Here is a 22,138-nt window from a genome sequence, read left to right as displayed (position 1 = left end):
TCTAAACTCAGACTCATTTGCGGTGTGACATTAGACATTTTTGTTATCATTGGGCACCTGCAGGCCAAAGGAAAATGCTATTATACAGTCATGGTTGGGTTTATCTTGAAAAATGTGACAAGTGTGTCAAAGGAAAGCACAATTAGAAAAGCACTCGACCAGTTTATAAGGAAATGGACAATTGTTGGCTCTACAAGCTTTGTTTTCTTGAGAAACGCTTAAACAGATTATATGTGCTATAAATAGGGCATTTCCTGATATTTTGCAAGAGGCGGGACCACTATAAACAATTCAAAATAGTTTCTGCTCATGTAAAGAATCTTTCTTGTCCCAGTTAAGGATTAATATTAAAATATAAAGGAGCACAGAAACAAAAACACAAACAAAAAATAATACATACAAAATTAAATCAATGCAGGTTAACTGGCATGCATACATTTTAAAGACACTGGAAAAGAAAATCTTTGCAAAGAGCTCAAGTATACTTGAGATAATAACTGAGAATAATTCAAGAAGTTACTCATTGTTGGATATCTGAATACAGAAGCCTAAAGATCCCCTGGGAACTTTAATTCAAATGGGTTCTTTGAGGAATCCCAAACATTCTTACAGGTACCTCTAAGAGCACTAGGGAACATCTGAGTTCTTAGTGGAGCCTCTAGGTTCTTGGAGTAATCTTCAAGGAACTAGTACTTTTTTTTACTGTGTAGGAAAGACATTCTAATGGATTTAAAAAACTTTATGAAAATGTTTATGAAAATATAGGCCTTCATGACGACATTTAATGGCAAAAGCGTTGAATTTGATATTTTTGCAGTACTATGCAGTAGGCATTATAGAAAATGGACTTGGGTAAGTTACATACATTTTTATTTCAAACAAATGAATAAATAAATGAACAAATATACTAGGAAATCACATTCTGAGAAATCTAGTTAAGGGTTTAAAAAACTGTTTCTGTTTTCACACAACTGTTGAGGCCCACTGAGTGCACTGTAATGATTTGGAAAAGTAGCAAATGGCAAATCACATTTACAGATGACAATTGTAAGTCACTTTGGATAAATATATCACTGAATACAATCTGAGTAACTGAGGACCAAGGGCCTAGCCCAGGGGCCCAACAGTGGCAAATGTTTAGTGTTGGGGCTTAAACTGGCATTTTTCTGATTACAAGTTGAGTACTTTAACCACAGAGCTACCACTCAGTTTTACCTGGTTCAGGTTTTTCATGTGTGCAGTCAAAACTCTATATTGTCTATATTGTCTTTCCATTCATATAACCAGTGTACCATCAACATTTTTTTTGTAATTAACAATCACTTAGCATCATTACACTAGCTTTGTCCAAATAGTGTTTAATGACTATTCCATTCACAAACATGTTCCTGCACATATCTTGAAATACAGAGGTCCCATGAAAAATAGTATGGGTATGTTTATTTTTAAAATAATTAGAAATTAAGAAATTTTGATATTATTTGTTTTTGTATTTCATAAAATGTTTTGTTTAAAACCCAGAATGTTATATGGCACTTAAATGCCCTAATTTGGGTTAGTTTTGACATATATTATCGTATGCAATGTAAACAAAAACAATGTTGAGTTTTCTAAAGAATAAATCAAATTGTGAATTTTATGAGACTTATATTCTGATTTGTGTACTGACTAATGTTCTTTAATAAAGCAAATGTAATTTGCATCCAATTATTCGATTGATACAGTAATCAAAAGTTGAAGTAATCGGCAGAATCCTTGATTAATAAAATAATCTATAGCTTCAGATTAATTGATTCTTCTACATATTGCTATGTACGGTTTATCAGCCACAAGAAAACAGTTTCAGGTTTTATAACATGTTTGTCAGATAAATTTAAGGCTTGTAGCAGTGCAGCCAATGACTGACAGTTTCTGGGTTTCCCTGTCCCAGTACACCTGATCCAAGTCATTAGCTCATCATCAATTCTTCTATCAGCTGGATCAGGTGTGAAACAGTGCATGGCAGTGGGTCTCCAGAACCACCAGATGTAGAAACCAGCAAATGTAAACTACTTTCATATGTAGGCTACTTTCATACTTCTCATGTGTATTAGTGTTACCAGAAATATCTAAATGTATGCTGGGAATAAGGGAATTGAACTGGGTGATACAACATGATGGCAGAACGTTGATGTGTTGGATCCTGGACTAATCCTCCTCTGGTAAACAAAGACTACTGTGCTGCTGAGGTGTTCTGGGGTTTAGTCCTGTTTTTACTGTGGGTTTGTGGGTTAGTCCAGTTTCTAATGTGGGTTAGTGGTTTGGTCCTCTTTCTACTGTGGGTTAGTGGTTTAGTCCTGTTTCTACTGTGGGTTAATGATTTAGTCCTGTTTATACTACATGACTAAAGACTAAATGCTAAAGGCAGACTATTGAAACACAGGGCTACAGGCTTGAGATGAAAACTCCTTTTTCACCGGGTATGACATAATGTTTACTCCAACATGGCATTGTGCACATGAATAAAATAACCTGGGGTTATTTCCACTGGTCATTACACAAAGGAGATTGAAAGTGGATTATTGTTATTTTCTGAAGTCCAGTTTTGGGGACCCACTGCCCTGCAACCAACCTTGTACTTGACAAACATGGTAATAAACCTGAAATAGTTTTTCTAGTGGCTGATACAGTACTTGGCCACATGCAGAATCAATTAGTCTGTAGTTGTACACAGGTCTGTAATGCACCTATAAAACAGGAGTACCTACTAAAGTCAATTGTCAGTAGGTGCAAGGTAGGAGTTCTTAATAAAATGACTGGTTAGTGTAGCAATATTCTAATGTCCTCGCAGTCAAAGGATCCATTAATATTAGGAAAGAAAATGTATGTAGGACTTTGATAACAATGACAAGAATTTAAAAAAAATATATGGCAGGAGGCTTGGCAGGATGCAAAGACGAGCCGTGTAAAAGACGACGACGTTAATTGAAAGACACAACAAAGACAATGTAGCCCTTAGGCTAACCTGAGGTCAAACACCAACAACATCCACACTTAAACAAGAGACTTATATACACTATATTGTTATAACGACACAAAATGAGAAACAGGTGTAAAACACACGGAGGGCGTGGCACACACACGGAGACGATTGGGAGGAGGGGCCATACCGGGACACCAAGAAAATGTTTCCACCTCAACTAAGTATTTATTCCCCAAATAAACGTAATTGTATTTGGCGCCTGTTGTTTACATGAACTTTGAGTTACACTTATACTGTTCATTTTGCAAAATTATGCAAAATTATGTAGATACATTTAACCTGTCAATAATTAATTTTTTAAAAATAAATAAAAAAATTATACATCTAATCTGTCAATAACCACCAACAACCCACCATCACTCTGGTAATCTACCTCTTTATTTGATTTATTCATCCTCAGGTTTTAACTAACAAGCAGCAACTTTGGATCAAAGTACAAACTTTTGAAACGATAAAAATATTCTGAATTATTACAGGCCTTCATTTGATGATATTTTCATAAACGTTTTCAAATCTACTAATGCATTAGATAATCTATGTTCATTTGCCCTACCTTCACGATTAATCTGTTCATAGGTTAGACTATCTGACCCCAATCACTTCTGCCTGAAATCCTGCTTCAACTATTCAGAATCCAAAAACATCAAAAGCTTTCCATTCAAACCCAACAAAAGTGCATGTCACTATGATAGCGCACATATTTAACAGCCATAAGAAGCAGCGCTAGAGATCATGTTGGTATACCAAACATTACATTAAACGCCTTCCTCGTCCTGCCTCCCACTAATCAAAGTGAAAGTACCTGCTTGTTTTGGACTGCGCATGTGCAGAACACCACGTTATATTACACTACCTTTGTACAGCAGTACCTCACTGGAACTTTACAATTTACAGCACTGACCACATCTGCAGAATACGTGGTTAAACCAATTGCAGATATAGAATACTCACTGCATTACTGGGTTGACTGCCAGGAAATGCATGTTCATTATTTCAAATCAAACATACAAACATTACATAGATGTGCTTGTTTGAAAATTACAGCCTGATATAGTCAACGGAAAAACTTTCACTTTTTAACCATCTTCTGTTTATATATAAATGCAGAGTTCTTAGCATTAAACATATTAACAAAACAATTGGGTATAATAATTGGTCTATGCAGTGTCTTCGTTTATGTAATCGGTCAACGTAATTATTATAGGTTTCTATGCGTAATTATTTATGTAATGACTCTGTATATTGTTGCCTCTATAGCCAGTAATGCCACACTAAAGTACTACATCAGAGTAAGTAGACACAACACTTGAAAAGACACGGTGGTTGGCTTTTCTTCAGTTTCCATTATTCTCCAAAGGCACAGTAACCACCCCCATTGTCATCTAGAAAGCAGAACTAAAGCCACAGATGCAGCACATTTCATCAGGACCTTCACTGAGAATGACCTCAACAGCAGTAAACAATGTGGCAAAGGAAACAAAGTAATACAGCAGGACTTTGATTGTACCAACAGGTTGTTAAATATCATGGGATGAGAAGGCCATCTACAGTGGACATGTGAAGAGAACATGTAGAACATTTCACCAACAATTCTCTCATCTCTGACTGGGTGCCACTATTCCACACTGAAATAAAATATAAAAGAAATGTTTCAGTAACTATACACTTATTAATTATCATGGACAGTCCTCAATACACCTGCCTGTAAATCTTTTACCGGTCATCTCAGTAGCTTTGCCAGATCTTAATTACAATATACTATACTTGGAAACAAAGATAAGACAACAATGGTAAAACATTCAGTGACTGGAAGTTCATCGTAATGAGTTGCTGGCTGGTCACATGACCCAAAAAGTTGGGCTTTTTGTTTTGTTTGTTTAATAAACATCCTGCTGTGACACAGCGTACAGGTGATGGAACCAATCCTACCAAAAAAGCCAGACTTACAGAATGTGTGTGTGTGTGTGTGTGTGTGTGTGTGTGTGTGTACAAGTTGAAACCTGAGAGATAATCGCACCTTTTCTAAATTTATTTCTACTCCATAAAAAAGGTTTTTCTTTTTCACAGACCAAGGTGTGACATTCCCATCAATGGATGTTACAAAGGCACTTTTCATCATTTTAAGAAAGTAATGTTAAAGTATATAGTGAAGTATATAATGAAAATATAAAACAGCAGATTATAATAAATACTCACCTTTTATTGGAGGCAAAGTTATGTTCTTTCCTACAACACCAGACTTATAAGCAACCAAAAATCACACAGAGAGAAACATAAAGAAAATTAAATCTTGCAATTTGATTAACACATGAGGTTACCTGAGAGTATCCTGAACATGACTGTGCTCAGGCAGGTTAAAGTCTTACCTTCTACGGTGACTCTAAAGGTGAATACAGTCTTCTTATTCCTGATGTCCCATATGATGTAAATGCCACTGTCAGACTCTTTCAGCTCCTTCAGCTTCAGACTGGAACTGAATGACACTCTCTGCTCATACTCAGACACACTGAATTTCACAACCTATGACCTCACATAAACTGACTGCGTTTGGACTGGCATCACTAGTCCTGTTAATAAACATCTCCACTGGCTCTGAGATGGGAGCATCCAGTATAAGAGATTCTCCAGAGGTAAACTGCATGGAAACCTCAGGAGCTACAAGGGGACACACACACACACACACACACACACACACACACACACACACACACACACACAGATGGACTCACCTTATTTTTTTATTCTCCAATTGCAAATGTTTAGTAGGTTAAATAAAGGAGGACACTTACCCTCCATCCGTAGACTCACATCACACATGTCTACACCAACACACTCACAGGTGTACCAGGTCCTCTTAGTGTAATCAGCATCAGTGATGGTGAGGGAGAGGTTTCCCTTCAGGTACTGATCATGTGACATGTGAAATCCCTCCTTTGATTGGTAGGATGTCTGGTCACACTGAGCCAGAATGTCAAGTTGTTTATGGAACTCAGTCCATGTGACCAGACCAGAACACGTCTGAGTGCAGGGGAGAGTAGATCATCATGACGATTCACCTTTAGTGAGCTGAGAGATGATGCAGAATGAAGAACTGGAGAAGAGGAGAAGACGGAGGATGCAGAATTCTGTGTTACACAGCACACACTCAACCCACTCAACACATTCAACAGCATACACTCAACACACTCAACAGCACACATTCAACACACTCAACACAACAGCACACACTCAGCACATTCAACAGTACACATTCAACACACTCAACACATTCAACAGTACACACTCAACACATTCATCAGCACAGGGGAGAGTAGATCATCATGACCATTCACCTTTAGTGAGCTGAGAGATGATGCAGAATGAAGAACTGGAGAAGAGGAGAAGACGGATGAAGAACTCTCTGTTACACAGCACACACTCAACACATTCAACAGCACAAATTCAACAGCACAATGAGGTGAACTTAATCAGTTTTCCAGAGACTGTCAGCGAGGCAGGTAAGAGGCTTGATCCCTAGCAGGAGTGGGCATGTCGCTCCTGCTTGCTGGCCAACCAGCCGTGACAGTATGATTATGTGGGATTTTTTTTGTGTGGGAAATTTTAGCTTTAAGAAAGAAATAAGATAAGAGTTGGTTTGTTATACAAGTTTTTTTCCTCTTCTCTATTCTATTGGTATGTCATCTTGAATAATTAATAATTATGTCATATGCAGATTTATGACATCCAAGTAGTCATTAATTACAGCCTTTAGTGAGGCTGGGAGTCATCTCAATGGAATCTGGTTGTGGTCTGCTATAAAGGACCCCTAGATAGCTCACTAGGAGATTGCTCACTTAATATTTTAATACAGTTTTCATATAATGAGGAACTTGTTTGGTTCCTTCTTCTAATGGAAGAGCTCTGCAGTGATCCAGCTGTTATTTATTCTTACTGTTGTCTTGTATCTTTATCTCCTCTGCAGGGCATTTAAATCAATGCTAATACACATTTACTGCTATTCTACTACTAGACTGTGTTCTATGTGTTCTGTGTTCTATGTGTTCTGTGTGTTCTGTGTGTTCTGTTCTATGAATTCTGTGTTCTGTGTTTAATATACAAATAATCTGCTTATTTAGAACTCATATATTTGTCTTAATGTAGAGTATTATGTATTAATGTTATATGGAGTTATCTAATGTGATTATATCTAATGTGATTGTGTCTAAAGTAATTTAAATAAGCAGTTTGCTTCTCTGAAAAATTACACACCAACAGTAAAAAAAAACAAATTATTAGTTGTGATGTTTCATGAATTTAAAGTATATTCATAGTATATTTTTGTTAATAATGCAGTGTTGTTGTTATTATTATTATTAAAGTACATCTTGTAGTTTTCTGATGTACAAAATAAAATACATGTAACCAAATAAATTCTTTTTCACAATACTTAAATAAATACTCACACACACACACACACACACACACACACACACTCCCAACATTCAGCCATTAAGAAGATTTAATATTTGTCATATGCACAACATGCCATGGACGTCCACACACTTACATGCTTATTGTGAGGCTGATTATCTGTCTAAATTACAATCATCTTTAAGTTAGATCTACAAACAAAGCGGTATGTGAAGTTCCGAAGTGTTTCAACGTACCGACATAGTGGAGATTTACTCTCTTACGTGGCTGTACTAAAATTGATGGAAAGCAAAATGTTGGCTGCTAAATAACATGACTGATCAGAAATCGGTTGTGTAATTGGTTTTAGTTGAAAATGATTGACAAGTGCTCCACCCTCTACTTACCCGCTGGTGTTCCTGTAGTCTCACCTGTTGTCATTATTGAAAGTTTGGCGGATTGGAGATACGCGCGTTTAAAATATTTCACGGTAAGTTCATTCTGTTTGTTAAAATGCGATGTCGGTGCAGTTTAAGCAACGTGTTTTGTAAGTACATCGTTGTGTGTTTAAATCGTAGGTTCACCCAATAGTCGAATGAAATGTAAAGATTAAAGTCCTGGTGAACTTACGCAACTAAAATGGCGGACACCCAGCATGATCACACAGTTATATTTAAAATAATAACTTAACGGGGTCAGATATACGTGCTCAGTTATTGTAAATCAGGATTTTAAGTCGTAGTTAGTCATTGATCTTTCCAAATGGTCCCAGTTAAAACTCCTCTGGACTAAAGTAAAGCCGTAACGTTGCTGTTGTGATGTGTGTTTTTTACAGTTAGTTTCTGTTCAGTTTCAGTCATTTTGTAGTGTTGTCCACATTCTCAGTGAACAGTTCAGATTCCCTGTATAGTTCATTAGCTGTAGTGTTACCTGTAGTTAGGATGGGACGGTCGACACTAACGTTTCTACGCTTGTTTCGAGTTTCTGAAGCGCAGCGTTTTGAAACGCTGATCCGAAGTGTGGCTCAAAACGGCCATGTCACGTGACCACAGGTGACCTAAGCTTGTGTTTCTACAGGTGTTATACAGTACCTGCTGCTCCTGGCTTTGACTGACAGTGTCTGAAACAAACAAACACACAACCCTACAGAGTACATGTGAACCCACACACAACCCTACAGAGTACATGTGAACCCACACACAACCCTACAGAGTACATGTGAACCCACACACAACCCTACAGAGCACATGTAAACCCACAAAGCCCATGAGGTTATTTATCCCAGTAAACATACTGGCCTTTTGTTAATAGATTATCTTTCACATATTAAACATGAAACTGAAATACCAATAATTTGAAATGCCTTACAGAACATAACAGAAAACAAACATTTACTGAAAAACTATTTGAAAACTGTTGTTTGGTGATTTCTCTGAAATATTAATTGATCATATGTATTGGTAACCTGGCATATCCCACCAGAATAATATCTAGGCTAATTAGTTGGGACTGTTGTTTCACAGAATAGCACTATCAAGATTTGATTAAAGTGGCCAGTAGCTGTCACCATGGAGATGAGTGTCAGATTGTTTCTGTTGAAAAGGCCCAGAAATGATGGAAGATTTATAATGTGAATTCATATTAAATGAATATTAAATGTTTTTCCTTTATAATTCAATTATCTAGTCAAACTCTGTGTTATTGGCTAAAGATATCAGTTATATTGTTGCATGCATTCAGGCATCATTTCTTGCAGGAAGCAGATGGTGTTTAGTATTACCCACACAGCAAAACTCTGCTTGTGTTACTGTGAGTTCATATTGGGTTTTTTTGTGATGAAAAAACAATTTTAGTTGATGTTTACAGTTACTAACGAGTAGACAAACTACTCCATGAGCTCTCTGTATAGGTTTAGTTTCATGTTTTAGCATTTACCACATTTCTCCTCTGGTAATACTTTGTTTCATATCAGCTGGGAGATGTACTTCCTTTGTGTATCAGTCCTTGAGTTTGGGAGGTTTAATCAGTAGTTTAAATGTTAGTTGTGTCAGTGCATTTCTTGGTTTATCAAGTCACTGAGTCAGTTCTAGAGATTTGCCGCTAGATGGCACCCAAGCACCAGTTACTGTATATTGATCTCACTATAGACATTACGGTCGACTGTAAAAGGCTTTTCTGTGTATTGTGCAGGTTGTCATTTACAAGCAGCATTGACATTTAAAGTAATATCTGTATTTGTGCTTGATCTCTTAGCATTATTACCCTATTCCCTACTTCAGTTCTGTAACATCAAAACCCATACCTGTTATTACACCTTTGAACTCAGTATGGCTTTAAGTGTTCTGGCCAACACACCAGGTTGAACACAGTTATAAAGCCAACTAGTGCCAGTCATCCCAGTCCCCTACAGTAGTCTTTACTACACTTTTGAGACGTTGAAACTATTTTCAACACAACTGCTTCAAACATCTCAGTGTTTCGCAAAGCCTCACTTTTCCCACCACCACCTATAGTGTACTGTAAATGTAGTGAACTACTGATGTACACTGATTAAGGACAAAGATACCACCACCACCTATAGTGTACTGTAAATGTAGAGAACTACTGATGTACACTGATTAAGGACAAAGATACCACCATCTATAGTGTACTGTAAATGTAGTGAACTACTGATGTACACTGATTAAGGACAAGGATACCGCCACTTATAGAGTACTGTAAATGTAGTGAACAACTGATGTCTGTTATATGCCCTTAATCAATGTACATGTTGTCAGGTTCAGTATCACTATTTCAGCTGTACCCAAATGTAACAGTGACAGAATGTTAATGCAACAAGTAACAGAATAAACAAATCTTGTGCTGAAGAAATAAGCATTACTCTGTAGTTTTTGATTGACAAAATGGTAACATGGACATAGCTATAGAGCTGTGTATTAATAAAGTCACAGCATAACACAACTGAAACTATCAATCATCACTATAGTGTCTTACTTCAATGCAACTGCACCACTTTATGTTCCAGATAATTTGCATGATGAAATGTCATAGTGATATATTTCACAGACTAGCGTTGATGGATTCTGTCCGTCATCTCGCTAACGTGTACCCTGTGTAGTGTTCTGTCTTGCTCAGGACCCAACAGTGGCAACGGTGGGGCTTGAACCAGCAACTTTCCAAATATAAGTCAAGTTCCTTAACCACTGAGCCTGGTTTTATATTTGACTCGTTGTCTCTGGTGTGAGAGTGTGTGTGTCAGAAATTATGCGGTTGGTCCTCTTCCCGTCATGCACAGATTAACACACCATATGTATCACTAGTATAAATACATGTCTTCTCTATAGATTAATGTGCCGTATGCAGTGAAAAGCTTTGAATCAAGTAAATTTAAGTTGAGAACTCAGTGTAAATATGATGAAATTACACTTGAATTTCTTTGTCATTGGGTGTGTTACATACTGGTTGTGCTGGTTGCTAATTGGTGTTATTTGGTGCTTTGGCAGTTGACGGCCAGTGTGCACATATTTGGGGCCATTACGCGTCAGAATAACACTCCAACATAATGTGCACATATATACGGTCTGTTACGGTATCTGAGTGCTCAGAGTATCACTCCAGGGCCTGAGGGAACTTTGACGCATATATGAGAGCTTTATGTTCTCATCCACATGTATGTTTCATACAACTTTTTTATGTGTCTATATTTTTATATGTTCTTATTCTTCCACTTTTTATCTATTTTATGTAGTCTGTTTCAAATGGCAACAGACAGTCCTACAATATTTCACTACATGTAGTACTGTGTGTAACTTTTGTGACGAGTGAGACGCACAGACTCCCTCCACTTTGTGAAACATTTACTGACATTAAACATTTAAGACAAGGGCGGCACTCACACGTTACATTAACAGGGAACAAAAACACTCTTAACCACAACACTGGCTGCACAAACATGGATACGAACATGCCGCTAACAATGACCAACACTGAGATGCGCACTGGCGGGTTAAAGAGACGGACAAACTCAACGCTGAACCCGGGGAGGTGCGCATCATCACGGGGGCGTGGCCCCCTGCACCACGTGACTTACGGGGGCGGAGCAGTCCGTGAGAACAAATATCACAGACACAGTGAAGGTCTCCACAGGGCTTTGGGAATTAAGAACCAGCACTGAAAACCTTTACAAAATCGCTCACCAAATGGGAACTGTATAATATTAATGCATTAATACATTTGAAAGCATCCAGACTTCAGTTCCCACTGTGTGGAAACATTACATCTCCTGTGGGAAGCATTCTGGGAAAGTTGATTACTTATTATGGGGATTTGCTATTTAATTTCTTTAAAATAGAAAAACATACAAGTGATGGTGCACAGCTTTTTGTGTGTTTAAAGGGAATTTTAAATATATTCAGTATAACATTATTTAGGTATTTAGTGGAATATGTAACTGAATCCAGTAGTGTGTTCAGTGTTCTGCTGTCATCACTATTTCAGTTGTCCACCTACCTTGTTAATATCAGTGTGTACTTCATTTTTAATATGTTGTCAATTTTGTCAGGAATTTATTCAGTGTGATTCACTCTGTGTGTATGAACAGGAAGCAGAGAGCAGCATCTCCAGTGTCCAGTGGTGTATGTGTGATTCTCCATAATGGGGAATTATAACTCCAGCAGTAGAGGAGGAACCTCTGATCCAAAGTGAGGAGCTTTCCATCAGCACTTAATCTGAGAAAACAGGAAGAGGGAATATTCAGGATAAATGGGATGTAGTGAAGGATGTAATTACTCAAAAGTTTCCTCATCTTCATCAGGGTAAAGAGAGCAGAGTCTCCAGCACCCAGCTGTGTGTCTCTGAAGAGTGACGTGTCCATGGATCTTCCTCGTAACTTCAACAGTGGACCTGTGCCGTCTGACCCAAAGTGAGTGACACATCACACACTCAGATTCTTTCATTATTGTAGGTGTGGAAGGGTGGAGGGTACCGTTCTGTCAGTAATGTAAGGTCTACTCCATGTTTACAATTCTAAGCTCATTTGTAAGGTGTGTTACTGATGATCACTGAGTGATGATGACAGTCAACAATTCCAGTTATACAGCTCCTCCTTTTAATGACAACATGTATGACATAGTGGGGGAAATAAGAGTTAAGCTCTCTGAGAATGAGTTCTCATTAAGTGATATGTGTACTTTTTAAATACCTTAATAACTAATAGGGAAACAGACCACAGTGAGGTTTTATTTTTAGAACCTGGTTCAAAGTGACCAGTCCTTCAGGTTCGATCTCCTCCAAGTTCCCCCCAGCCCTCTGTCCTCTGTAGCCGGATCAATCCGGGGAAGTCGAGACACTGACACCAAGGTAGTGAATCAAGAGAGTTCCACTTTATTGAGGAAAGCACAGAGTATATATGTGTCCTGTATCTACTATCTAAATCTGCAGGATGACAGGGGGGGAAAAGCGAGGCATGATCTAAGGGCCTACGTAGAAAGGAAAGAGACAAGGTTAGTAAAGATGTTCTATGCATGAACGAGCCACGAGCTGTTCCCGTGCTAGCCATGAGCTACTCCTGTGCTTAGAGAGAGAGAGAGAGAGAGAGAGAGAGAGAGAGAGAGAGAGAAAGGGAGCGGTAAAGGAGACAAGAAGAGGGAGCGGATGACCTCGGGTGACCAGCTCACGGTCAAGCTGCCATGTCATGGCTGATGGGCAGAGACCTTGCATTAGGTGCCTGAAGACAGAAAGGCTCCAGTGTCTAACATTCCTAAGAGTTATTAAACACTCAGCTGGGGTTGTATAATCTGCACTCTACAGTACTCACCAGAGGAGGGTGAGGTGTTATTAAACACTCAGCTGGGGTTGTATAATCTGTACTCTACAGTACACACCTGTAACTTTTGAACACACACACAAGGAAGAGGATCCAATTGCAAGTGGTTTTAATAGTGAAATCAAACCGATCCGTGGGGGTCAGACAGGTGTTCGCGGTCAGGTTGTTCCGAGGTCAATAACACGGGGCAGAGTCTGGGGGGTGTCCAGGTGCCAGGAGGGAGACCGAGGTGTGAAAAACGGGCAGAAGTCGGGAAACCAGGAAGACAAACAAGATTCTAGAACACTCGGCACGCACCGAGTAGGAATTGTTCATGACGTGAACACAGGGGAGGGATGCTGATAAAGGGGCAGTAATGAGGAGAATGAGGATCAGGTGTGTGCTAGAACTCTGGTGAATCAGATCAGGGGTGTGTGCAAATACGCATGGCAGTGCAGGGCTAAGTGTGGTTACTGGGGTTCATAACAGCAGAGGAGGGTGAGGTGTTACTAAACACTCAGCTGGGGTTGTGTAACCTGCACTCTACTGTACACACCAGAGGAGCCTCATGAGATTTTATTGGCATGGAGACCTGCATAAACTTTACAACAGTTCTGTTAGTAAAGTACCTATAAATGTACAGATGGAAAACTGGTTTACAAAGATACATCATCTAGAGATGAGAGTGATGAGTGAAGTGAGTCGTACAGGTAGTCTCTCTCTGTCTGATCTCTTAGTGTCTGGTGTGTGTGTGGTGTGTAGTACAGGTAGTCTCTCTCTGTCTGATCTTTTAGTGTCTGGTGTGTAGTACAGGTAGTCTCTCTCTGTCTGCTCACTGACTATAAGACAATAAACATCATCTCAATAAGAGAGACACTGACTGTAAGGCAACTGAAGGAATAGCATTGCTTTAGTCTTGTAAACACCTACTGTTAATACCTCTATATCACCACTAAATGTCATCTTATACCTTCCCAGAGTTACATGTCTAATACTGTTAATACCTCTAAATCACCACTAAATGTCATCTTATACCTACCCAGAGTTACATGTCTAATACTGTTAATACCTCTAAATCACCACTAAATGTCATCTTATACCTACCCAGAGTTACATGTCTAATACTGTTAATACCTCTATATCACCACTAAATGTCATCTTATACCTACCCAGAGTTACATGTCTAATACTGTTAATACCTCTATATCACCACTAAATGTCATCTTATACCTACCCAGAGTTACATGTCTAATACTGTTAATACCTCTATATCACCACTAAATGTCATCTTATACCCACCCAGAGTTACATGTCTAATACTGTTAATACCTCTATATCACCACTAAATGTCATCTTATACCACTCAGAGTTACATGGCTAATACTGTTAATACCTCTATATCACCACTAAATGTCATCTTATACCACCCAGAGTTACATGTCTTCTCACCTTGAGGAATCTTCATCTATCTCAGTGGGTGCCAGTGGAGAGGTTTCTGCAGATTCATGTGTCTCTATTTTGTCTGGCTGAGAACAGAACGTGTTTCTTTGGAAATGTGCTTGTGAATGGATAGCTATCAGGGAATGCGCTCCTCCCACAGGTCACGTGGTTTGGCCCGCCGTGTGCAGTGGGAGGGTCTTGTTTGTTTATCGTGTTTGTAACCACGCCTGCAAACACCTGCACCTGGTTTAGTCTCGTTATGTCTGTGTATTTAAACCCAGACTGGTGTGTGCAGGATTATCAGTCATTGTTCATGGTTTGTCTTTGTTTATGGTCATGTTGTTGAAGTACTTGTTCACCGCGTTAATGTTAAACGTGTTCATGTCTGTTTTCACTATGTTCGTGTTCGATGACGTTAAATGTGAGTGCCGTAGTCTTCCGTCTTTATCAATAAATGTCTGTCTACGTCGACGGAGTCTGTGTGTCCTGCGACATTCAGATCGTTACAATAACATAACGCAGACTGGCTTCTCTAGGCTGTCTGTCCCTGGACTACTTTCCTAAGAGAGGATAAAAATGGATGTATTTTCTGATCAAATTCTAATACTAAATCATACTGTAACGTTGCTGCTGGCCCGAATGCTGATGGGCGTGGAGCAGGACGCACAGACTCCCTCGACAGAGTGAAACATTTATTAACATAAAACACGAACAACAATGGTGGCACTCACACAACATTAGGGACAGACATAACAGTACATTTAATTAGACACGGGTTACACAACATTGAACAATGGACATACACACGTTTAAACAGACTTCAGCAAATAATGACCAACACAATGCAAACACTAGCAGAGGTTTAAATAGACACATGACGGTAACCCGTGTAGGTGCGTGCAATCAAAAATTGCTTGGTTACAATTGACGGTGAACACCCCTGCACGGAGCAGGCCGTACCACGTGACTCGTGGGGGGGAACGTCCCGTGACGTACACATTACTTGATCAGTCCATAAATATAAAATTATATATTCTAATTTTTCCTGGAAGAGCTTGAAGCAGTGTGAAAAGTCTAACACTGTATACAACCAACCAGGGTGCCTGGATGTGTTTTAATGTTCCTTGTATGTGTGTAAAATGAGTTAAAATCGCATGCAGGGAAGATAACATGCACTGTTATCCTGAACTACCCTCAGAAACCAGCAGTGCATCTGTTAAGATATCAAGAGGTTTGGTATTTCACCAGTTTGATTGTTCCTGCAAACCTGCCAAATAGCATTAATCTCATACGACAGTGTAAGTTCTAGTTAAATTATTTAACCAGTCTCATAAAATGGTTGAAATTTTTATGTAACATTAAATTTAATCATCAGCATTAGCTGTTGACATTTAATAACAGTAAAGATCCAGTTACTTATTACTTATTACTCCAGGTGAGACAGTGCAGTAGATGTAGTGCTACTAGACTCTGACTGACCCCAGGTGAGACAGTGCTGTAGATGTAGTGCTACTAGAGTCTGACTATCCCCAGGTGGGGCAGTGCTGTAGATGTAGTGCTACTAGGTTCTGTCTATAATCATTTTTGATTTTTAGTGAATGCTGTTAAGCAGCAGTTTTGGGGTTTCTAGTGACATGCTCACTTTTGCCCTTAAATATGTCCCTCTAAAGAGTTTTTGAGGTAATTAGTAAACTGTACTCTTATCTGTATGTGTGTGTATATATAGTCTCCTCATTGACGTCATGTATGTATGTGTATAGTGACTCATCTCTGATGTGTGTGTGTGTGTGTGTGTGTGTGTGGTCTCATTACATGTCTGTATATATAGAGTTTCATTACTGATTGTGTGTATAGTATCATTAATTTGCATGTTTGCATATGTATAGTATTGTTACTCTCCTATCTATCCATCTATCTAGCTAGCTAGCTACATTTCAGACTCTTGCTAATGTTTTCTATAGTCTTTAACATTGTTCCATCATTTCTGACTTTCTTCTTGTTTTGCTTGTTCTAAGTGTTTGTTTTTGTCATATGACCCCGTGTGTATTATGACCCATTTTTCCTGTCATTAGGAATGTCCTTATAATGTCAGTTACATCCTACTAACCTCTAGCCCCGCCCACCTCTGACTCCTGAGTGTTACTGTACAGTGTAAATCTCACGGTGTATCTCCCACTCTACTGTGTATCAGTCTGTTCCTCACTAATGCCCAGTTCTCCATCACTATCCAAGTTCATTTATTTCAGCACACAAGTCTGTTAATGTTTTCATTAGTACTTTATTATACAGTAGTTTCATTACTGCCATTATGACTGTATGTGTCTACAGAAGAACTCATCCTGTTCTACATCCACACAAAGACAAGGAAGAGTCCATACAGCAGGACTCTCGCACACCAGTGGATAATGTCCTACACAGAGTCTTACACACACACAAAACCAGCATGAAGAACAAGTATGAGAGTTTATTTGAGGGAACCAAATCACAAGAGAATAAAACCCTCCTGAACAGGGTTTACACACAACTCTACATCTTAGAGGGAGAGAGTGAAGGAGTAAATGAAGAACATGAGGTTTTACAGATGGAGAAAACACCCAGGAAACAGCTGGTACAAGACACACCAATCTACTGCTCAGACATCTTTAAACCTGTACAAGGTCCTGAAGGAGACATGAAGGAAGAGAAGATCAGAGCTGTGATGGCTGAAGGTGTCAGACACACAGAACCAAAAGAAGATAAAGACCCGGAAGTGCCAAAGCTCAGAACTGTTCTGACTAAAGGCATTGCAGGCATTGGGAAAACTGTCTCAGTGCAGAAGTTCGTTGTGGACTGGGCAGAGGGAAAAGCCAATCAGGATGTAGATTTCATGTTTGTGCTTCCATTCCGGGAGTTGAACCTGGTTAAAGATAATCAGTACAGTCTGCATAGACTCCTGTGTGACTTCCACCCTGAGATCAAAGACCTGGACCCAAAGATATATGATATGTACAAAGTTGTGTTCATCTTTGATGGCCTGGATGAAAGCAGATTTGAACTGAATGTTTCCCAGTGTAATAAAGTCTCTGACATAAGCATGACATCATCAGTAGGTGCGCTGATGTCAAACCTCATCAAAGGAGAGCTGCTTCCCTCTGTTCTCATCTGGATAACCTCCCGACCAGCAGCAGCCAATCAACTCCCTTCTCAGTACATCAACCGTGTGACAGAAATTCAGGGATTCACGGACCTACAGAAGGAGGAGTACTTCAGGAAGAGAATCAGTGACCAAGACCAAGCTGAGAAAATCATCTCACACATAAAGACAGCAAAGAGCCTCCACATCATGTGTCACATACCAGTCTTCTGTTGGATCTCAGCCACTGTGCTTCAGAAAATACTAAAACAAACTAATACAGAAATCCCTAAAACTCTGACTGAGATGTACATACAGTTCCTGCACACTCAGATCAACAGGAAGAATGAGAAGTATGAGGGGGAAAAGGAAAGAGATCAAAAGAAACATCTGGAATCCAACATGTCCATGATTCTGAAACTGGCTGAACTGGCTTTCAAACAGCTGATGAAGGGAAACGTGATGTTCTATGAAGAAGACCTGAGAGAGTGTGGCATTAGTGTCACTGAGGCCTCCGTGTACTCTGGGATCTGCACTGAGATCTTTAGGGAGGAATCTGTGCTGTACCAGAGGAAGATCTACTGCTTGGTACATCTGAGCTTTCAGGAGTTCCTGGCTGCTCTCTATGTGTTTCACTGTTTTATCAACAATAAAAGGAGGGCGCTGCAGGCTTTTAATTTACAGCCCTGGTTTTGGTCTAAGAATGTTCCTCTCAGTGACCTGCTGAAGGCAGCAGTGTGTAAAGCCTTAGAGAGTCAGAATGGACACCTGGACCTTTTCCTCCGTTTCTTGCTGGGCATCTCGCTGGTGTCCAATCAGAGTCTCCTACAAGGCCTACTGACACACACACACAGCAGCCCAGAGAGCATCTTGGGCACAGTCCAGCACATCAAAGGCAAAATACAAACAGAGGACCTCCCCACTGAGAGATCCATCAGCCTGTTCCTCTGTCTGTCTGAAATGAAGGACCAGTCTCTCCTCAGAGAGATTCAGGAGTATATACAATCAGAGAAACACTCAGCACAGAAGCTCTCTCCTGGACAGTGTTCAATACTGGCTTACATGCTTCTGACCGCAGAGGAGGTGCTGGAGGAGTTGGACTTGGAGAAATACAACACATCACAGGAGGGTTACAGGAGGCTGATCCCAGCTGCTGCAAACTGCAGGAAGGCTCTGTGAGTGTTTAACTATTATTTATTCAATAATGTATATTAGAAATTGAGTACTGATGGCTAAATGTTTCATTCACCCTCACAAGGAAGATGCCACACAGCTTTAGAGTTGATACACTGGATCATTTATTTGGGGTCCCTCCATATTGTCCAGTATTCCCTCAACTCACACACACCACAACACACCACTAGGTGGTGTACAACCAGCAAAAACATTTAATATATTTCAATATGAAAATACCAGTTCCTAATGAGTGTTAATGGGGGTATCTGACTCAGAATTAAAACTAGTCTTAATGAGTGTTAATGGGGGTATGTGACTGTGAATTAAAACTAGGCTTAATGAGTGTTAGTGGGAGGTATGTGATTATGAATGTACAGTCAGGGTTATGATTCAGTTAGGTTCACTTTGCTAGGATTACTGACGGCTACTGACTTCAGTTTATCACACCAAACTTTAGGCACTTTACTATACTATTAAGTGGAGTCTTTAATGAAGCTAATTACACCCACTGTAATCTACAGCTACAAAAGTTAAACACAGGATGTTCTCTCTCGGCTCTTTCTACAATACCTGCCTTACCCTGTGTACGTATGTGGATGACACAGTGTATTGTAGTTAAAGATATAGAAGTCGTAGACATGGAAAGGGAGATCACAAGGTTTCCAGAGAAACCAGATTTAGGTCAGAGGTCCTTCATCAGCTGTGCAAGCAAATAGCCTGTTTACACCTTAAATTAAGGTGTTTCATTTCCAGATTGTACCAGAATTCACTTTGGCTGGATTCTGTTTACACTTTTCACTAAAATGTGTCCTCAGAGTGACCAGATGTGCTTCGATCTTATTTTAATATTTTAAAAGCACACCAATCTACACATCCTTTCTGTTTTGCTTCCTGAAACCTACATGGTAAACAAGATTCCTTGCAGACTATTACCAGTGTATTATACAATCTCAGATATGGGCAGAAACTGTCTACAACTGGCAACGAGGTGTCCAGCTGTAGCCCTACAGACAGATCAGACCCCTGAGAGGATCAGCCCTGTGATGGGCAGAAGTGTTTACTAAGCAAGAAAAGTTCATGAAAAAGCATGTATATCTAAAAAAACAATTAAGCAGCTGACTTTTGTGTTAATACTACTAAACCACATAAATGGACTTATGAGAATTACCTAACTAGCTGCTGATGTTACCACTAACTGAAACAGGATGTTGTGATTAATGTTCACCATAAGCTAGGCTAGATAATTTACAACTTGGTGAATTGTCAGTTAAGTGATTCAGTCCCGTCTGCCTCAGTGCAGGAGAAGCTTTGACTGGCAGCAGATGTAATTTCTGCAGTCAGCCAGCAGATGGGTTTCCACTTGAGTAGTTGTACGCAGATACAGAGATTTTCACTTGTATCAAATGCGATCAACATCCGTCTCTGACCACTTCTGACTGTGGTTTCAGTGATCAGTGTGTCTTGGCTGTTTATGACTTGCATTTCATGTGGTAGAGTGAAATCTGAATGTTATCTGATCACTAAATTCTGTCCCTATATCTTGGTTATCTCATAATTTTAGCTGTTACTTCATTTTTAATTCCTTGTAAGCAGTTACATCACTGTTCTAATCTTGTGTTGTGTAGTAATAATTTAATGACTTATCCAAGGTTTGTTGATTCATTAATTAATATTACAGCTCTAATTAATGTAAATCCTGAGTCTCTTTAACACACCTGCTCCAGACTCTTTCAGACATTGATTAGTTCTGTCTAGTTCTAGTTCTATGTAGCTGTCTTATACTGATTGTATTTATATACCATAAAGTGAATAGCAGGTAATAACAGGTATTAGATATTAATGTTGAAAATGTTCATTAACTGCAAGTCTTTTTATTCAGTATCTGCCACTAGTTTGGTTAGACTGACTTGCTTGTTTTCTTGTTTTCTTTCTCAAGCTGTTCAAACCAGTTCTGTGCAGTTTGATGTCTCACTCTGTTTTAAATGTGCTTTGTTTCCTCTGTATTTGCAGACTAGGTAACTGTAGGCTGGAGACAGATTCGTGTAAAACTGTATGTTCCACTTTGGCATCATCAAATTCCCCCCTGAGAGAACTGTGTATCAGTATCAGCACCCTGGAAGATGAAGGAGTGAAGCTGCTTTTTGATGGGCTGAAGAGTTCACATTGTAAACTGGAGATACTCAGGTGAGACACTGTAGACTGGGGATACTCAGGTGAGACACTAGACTGGGGATACTCAGGTGAGCACACTGTAAACTGGAGACGCTCAGGTGAGCACACTGTAAACTGGAGACGCTCAGGTGAGCACACTGTAAACTGGAGACGCTCAGGTGAGCACACTGTAAACTGGAGACGCTCAGGTGAGCACACTGTAAACTGGAGACGCTCAGGTGAGCACACTGTAGCCTGGGGAGGCTCAGGTGAGACACTGTAGCCTGGGGAGGCTCAGGTGAGACACTGTAGCCTGGGGACGCTCAGGTGAGCACACTGGAAATAATTTTTTTCTAAAAATCTTCCTCTTTGACTCTATTTTTATGACTTGATTGTTTAGTCTACAGATATGTAAATTCATGTTTAAAAATAGCAATTAATGAATAATTATTGTTAACAGAATGTTGTTTGTTATTTCTGTGTGCCTTGATTTCATGCTGTTTTAACACTGGGCTTTATTTTCTGTGTCTTTGCAGTCTTACAGACTGTAACCTCACAACAGACAGCAGTAAATGTCTGTCCTCTGTTCTGACATCAGCCAAGTCCTTCCTGAGAGAACTGCACCTCAGAAATTGTGACTTTCAGGATTCAGGAGTGGAGCAGCTCTCTGCTGCACTGAAGAGTTCACACTGTAAACTGGAGATGCTCAGGTGAGACACTGTAAACTGGAGATACTCAGGACATTTGTTTAACTTCATTTGATCTCATAACGTAATGGATCTTAATATGGTAAAGGAGATTTTCCCAAGGTGACAAGGGCATGATAATGTGTCAACACCTACCAGTTCACAGTCAAATGTGTGGACTCCATGAGTTCTATCAACACCTACCAGTTCAGAGTCAAATGTGTGGACTCCATGAGCTTCATCAACACCTACCAGTTCAGAGTCAAATGTGTGGACTCCATGAGCTTCATCAACACCTACCAGTTCAGAGTCAAATGTGTGGACTCCATGAGCTTTATCAACACCTCCCAGTTCAGAGT

At 39.5% G+C, this 22,138-nt stretch overlaps 1 protein-coding gene and 1 long non-coding RNA gene across 14 annotated transcripts in view; one reads left to right on the top strand and one right to left on the bottom strand.

Moving 5' to 3' along the window:
* Nucleotides 1-5,489: 5,489 nt before the first annotated feature.
* LOC118241352 (uncharacterized) lies at nucleotides 5,490-8,480 on the bottom strand. Its single transcript, XR_014125439.1, has 4 exons — nucleotides 7,819-8,480; nucleotides 6,355-6,422; nucleotides 5,812-6,113; nucleotides 5,490-5,677 (listed from the first exon to the last, which is right to left on the bottom strand). It is a non-coding gene; the product is annotated as an uncharacterized LOC118241352 (long non-coding RNA).
* Nucleotides 7,488-22,138, top strand: part of LOC118241336 (NLR family CARD domain-containing protein 3-like) — a 29,861-nt gene continuing 15,210 nt past the window's right edge. For 7 of the 13 annotated variants that reach the window (XR_014122619.1, XR_014122654.1, XR_014122635.1 and 4 more), the window contains exons 1-6: nucleotides 7,492-7,901; nucleotides 12,012-12,111; nucleotides 12,225-12,332; nucleotides 16,983-18,941; nucleotides 20,953-21,126; nucleotides 21,630-21,803. Coding sequence is in view for 9 of the 13 variants with exons in the window: in XM_081710213.1 (XP_081566339.1) it covers nucleotides 12,065-12,111; nucleotides 12,225-12,332; nucleotides 16,983-18,941; nucleotides 20,953-21,126; nucleotides 21,630-21,803 (2,462 nt within the window). In the remaining 4 variants the exon portion in view is untranslated. The other 6 variants (XR_014122648.1, XM_081710614.1, XM_081710303.1 and 3 more) reach the window with 5 other exon arrangements.

The sequence above is a fragment of the Electrophorus electricus genome, chromosome 1, assembly GCF_041902795.1.
Source record: "Electrophorus electricus isolate QZ-2024a chromosome 1, ASM4190279v1, whole genome shotgun sequence".
Taxonomy (NCBI): Eukaryota; Metazoa; Chordata; class Actinopteri; order Gymnotiformes; family Gymnotidae; genus Electrophorus; species Electrophorus electricus.
The sequence above is the reverse complement of the archived record's forward strand: the minus strand, read 5'-3'. Positions and strand labels throughout refer to the sequence as shown.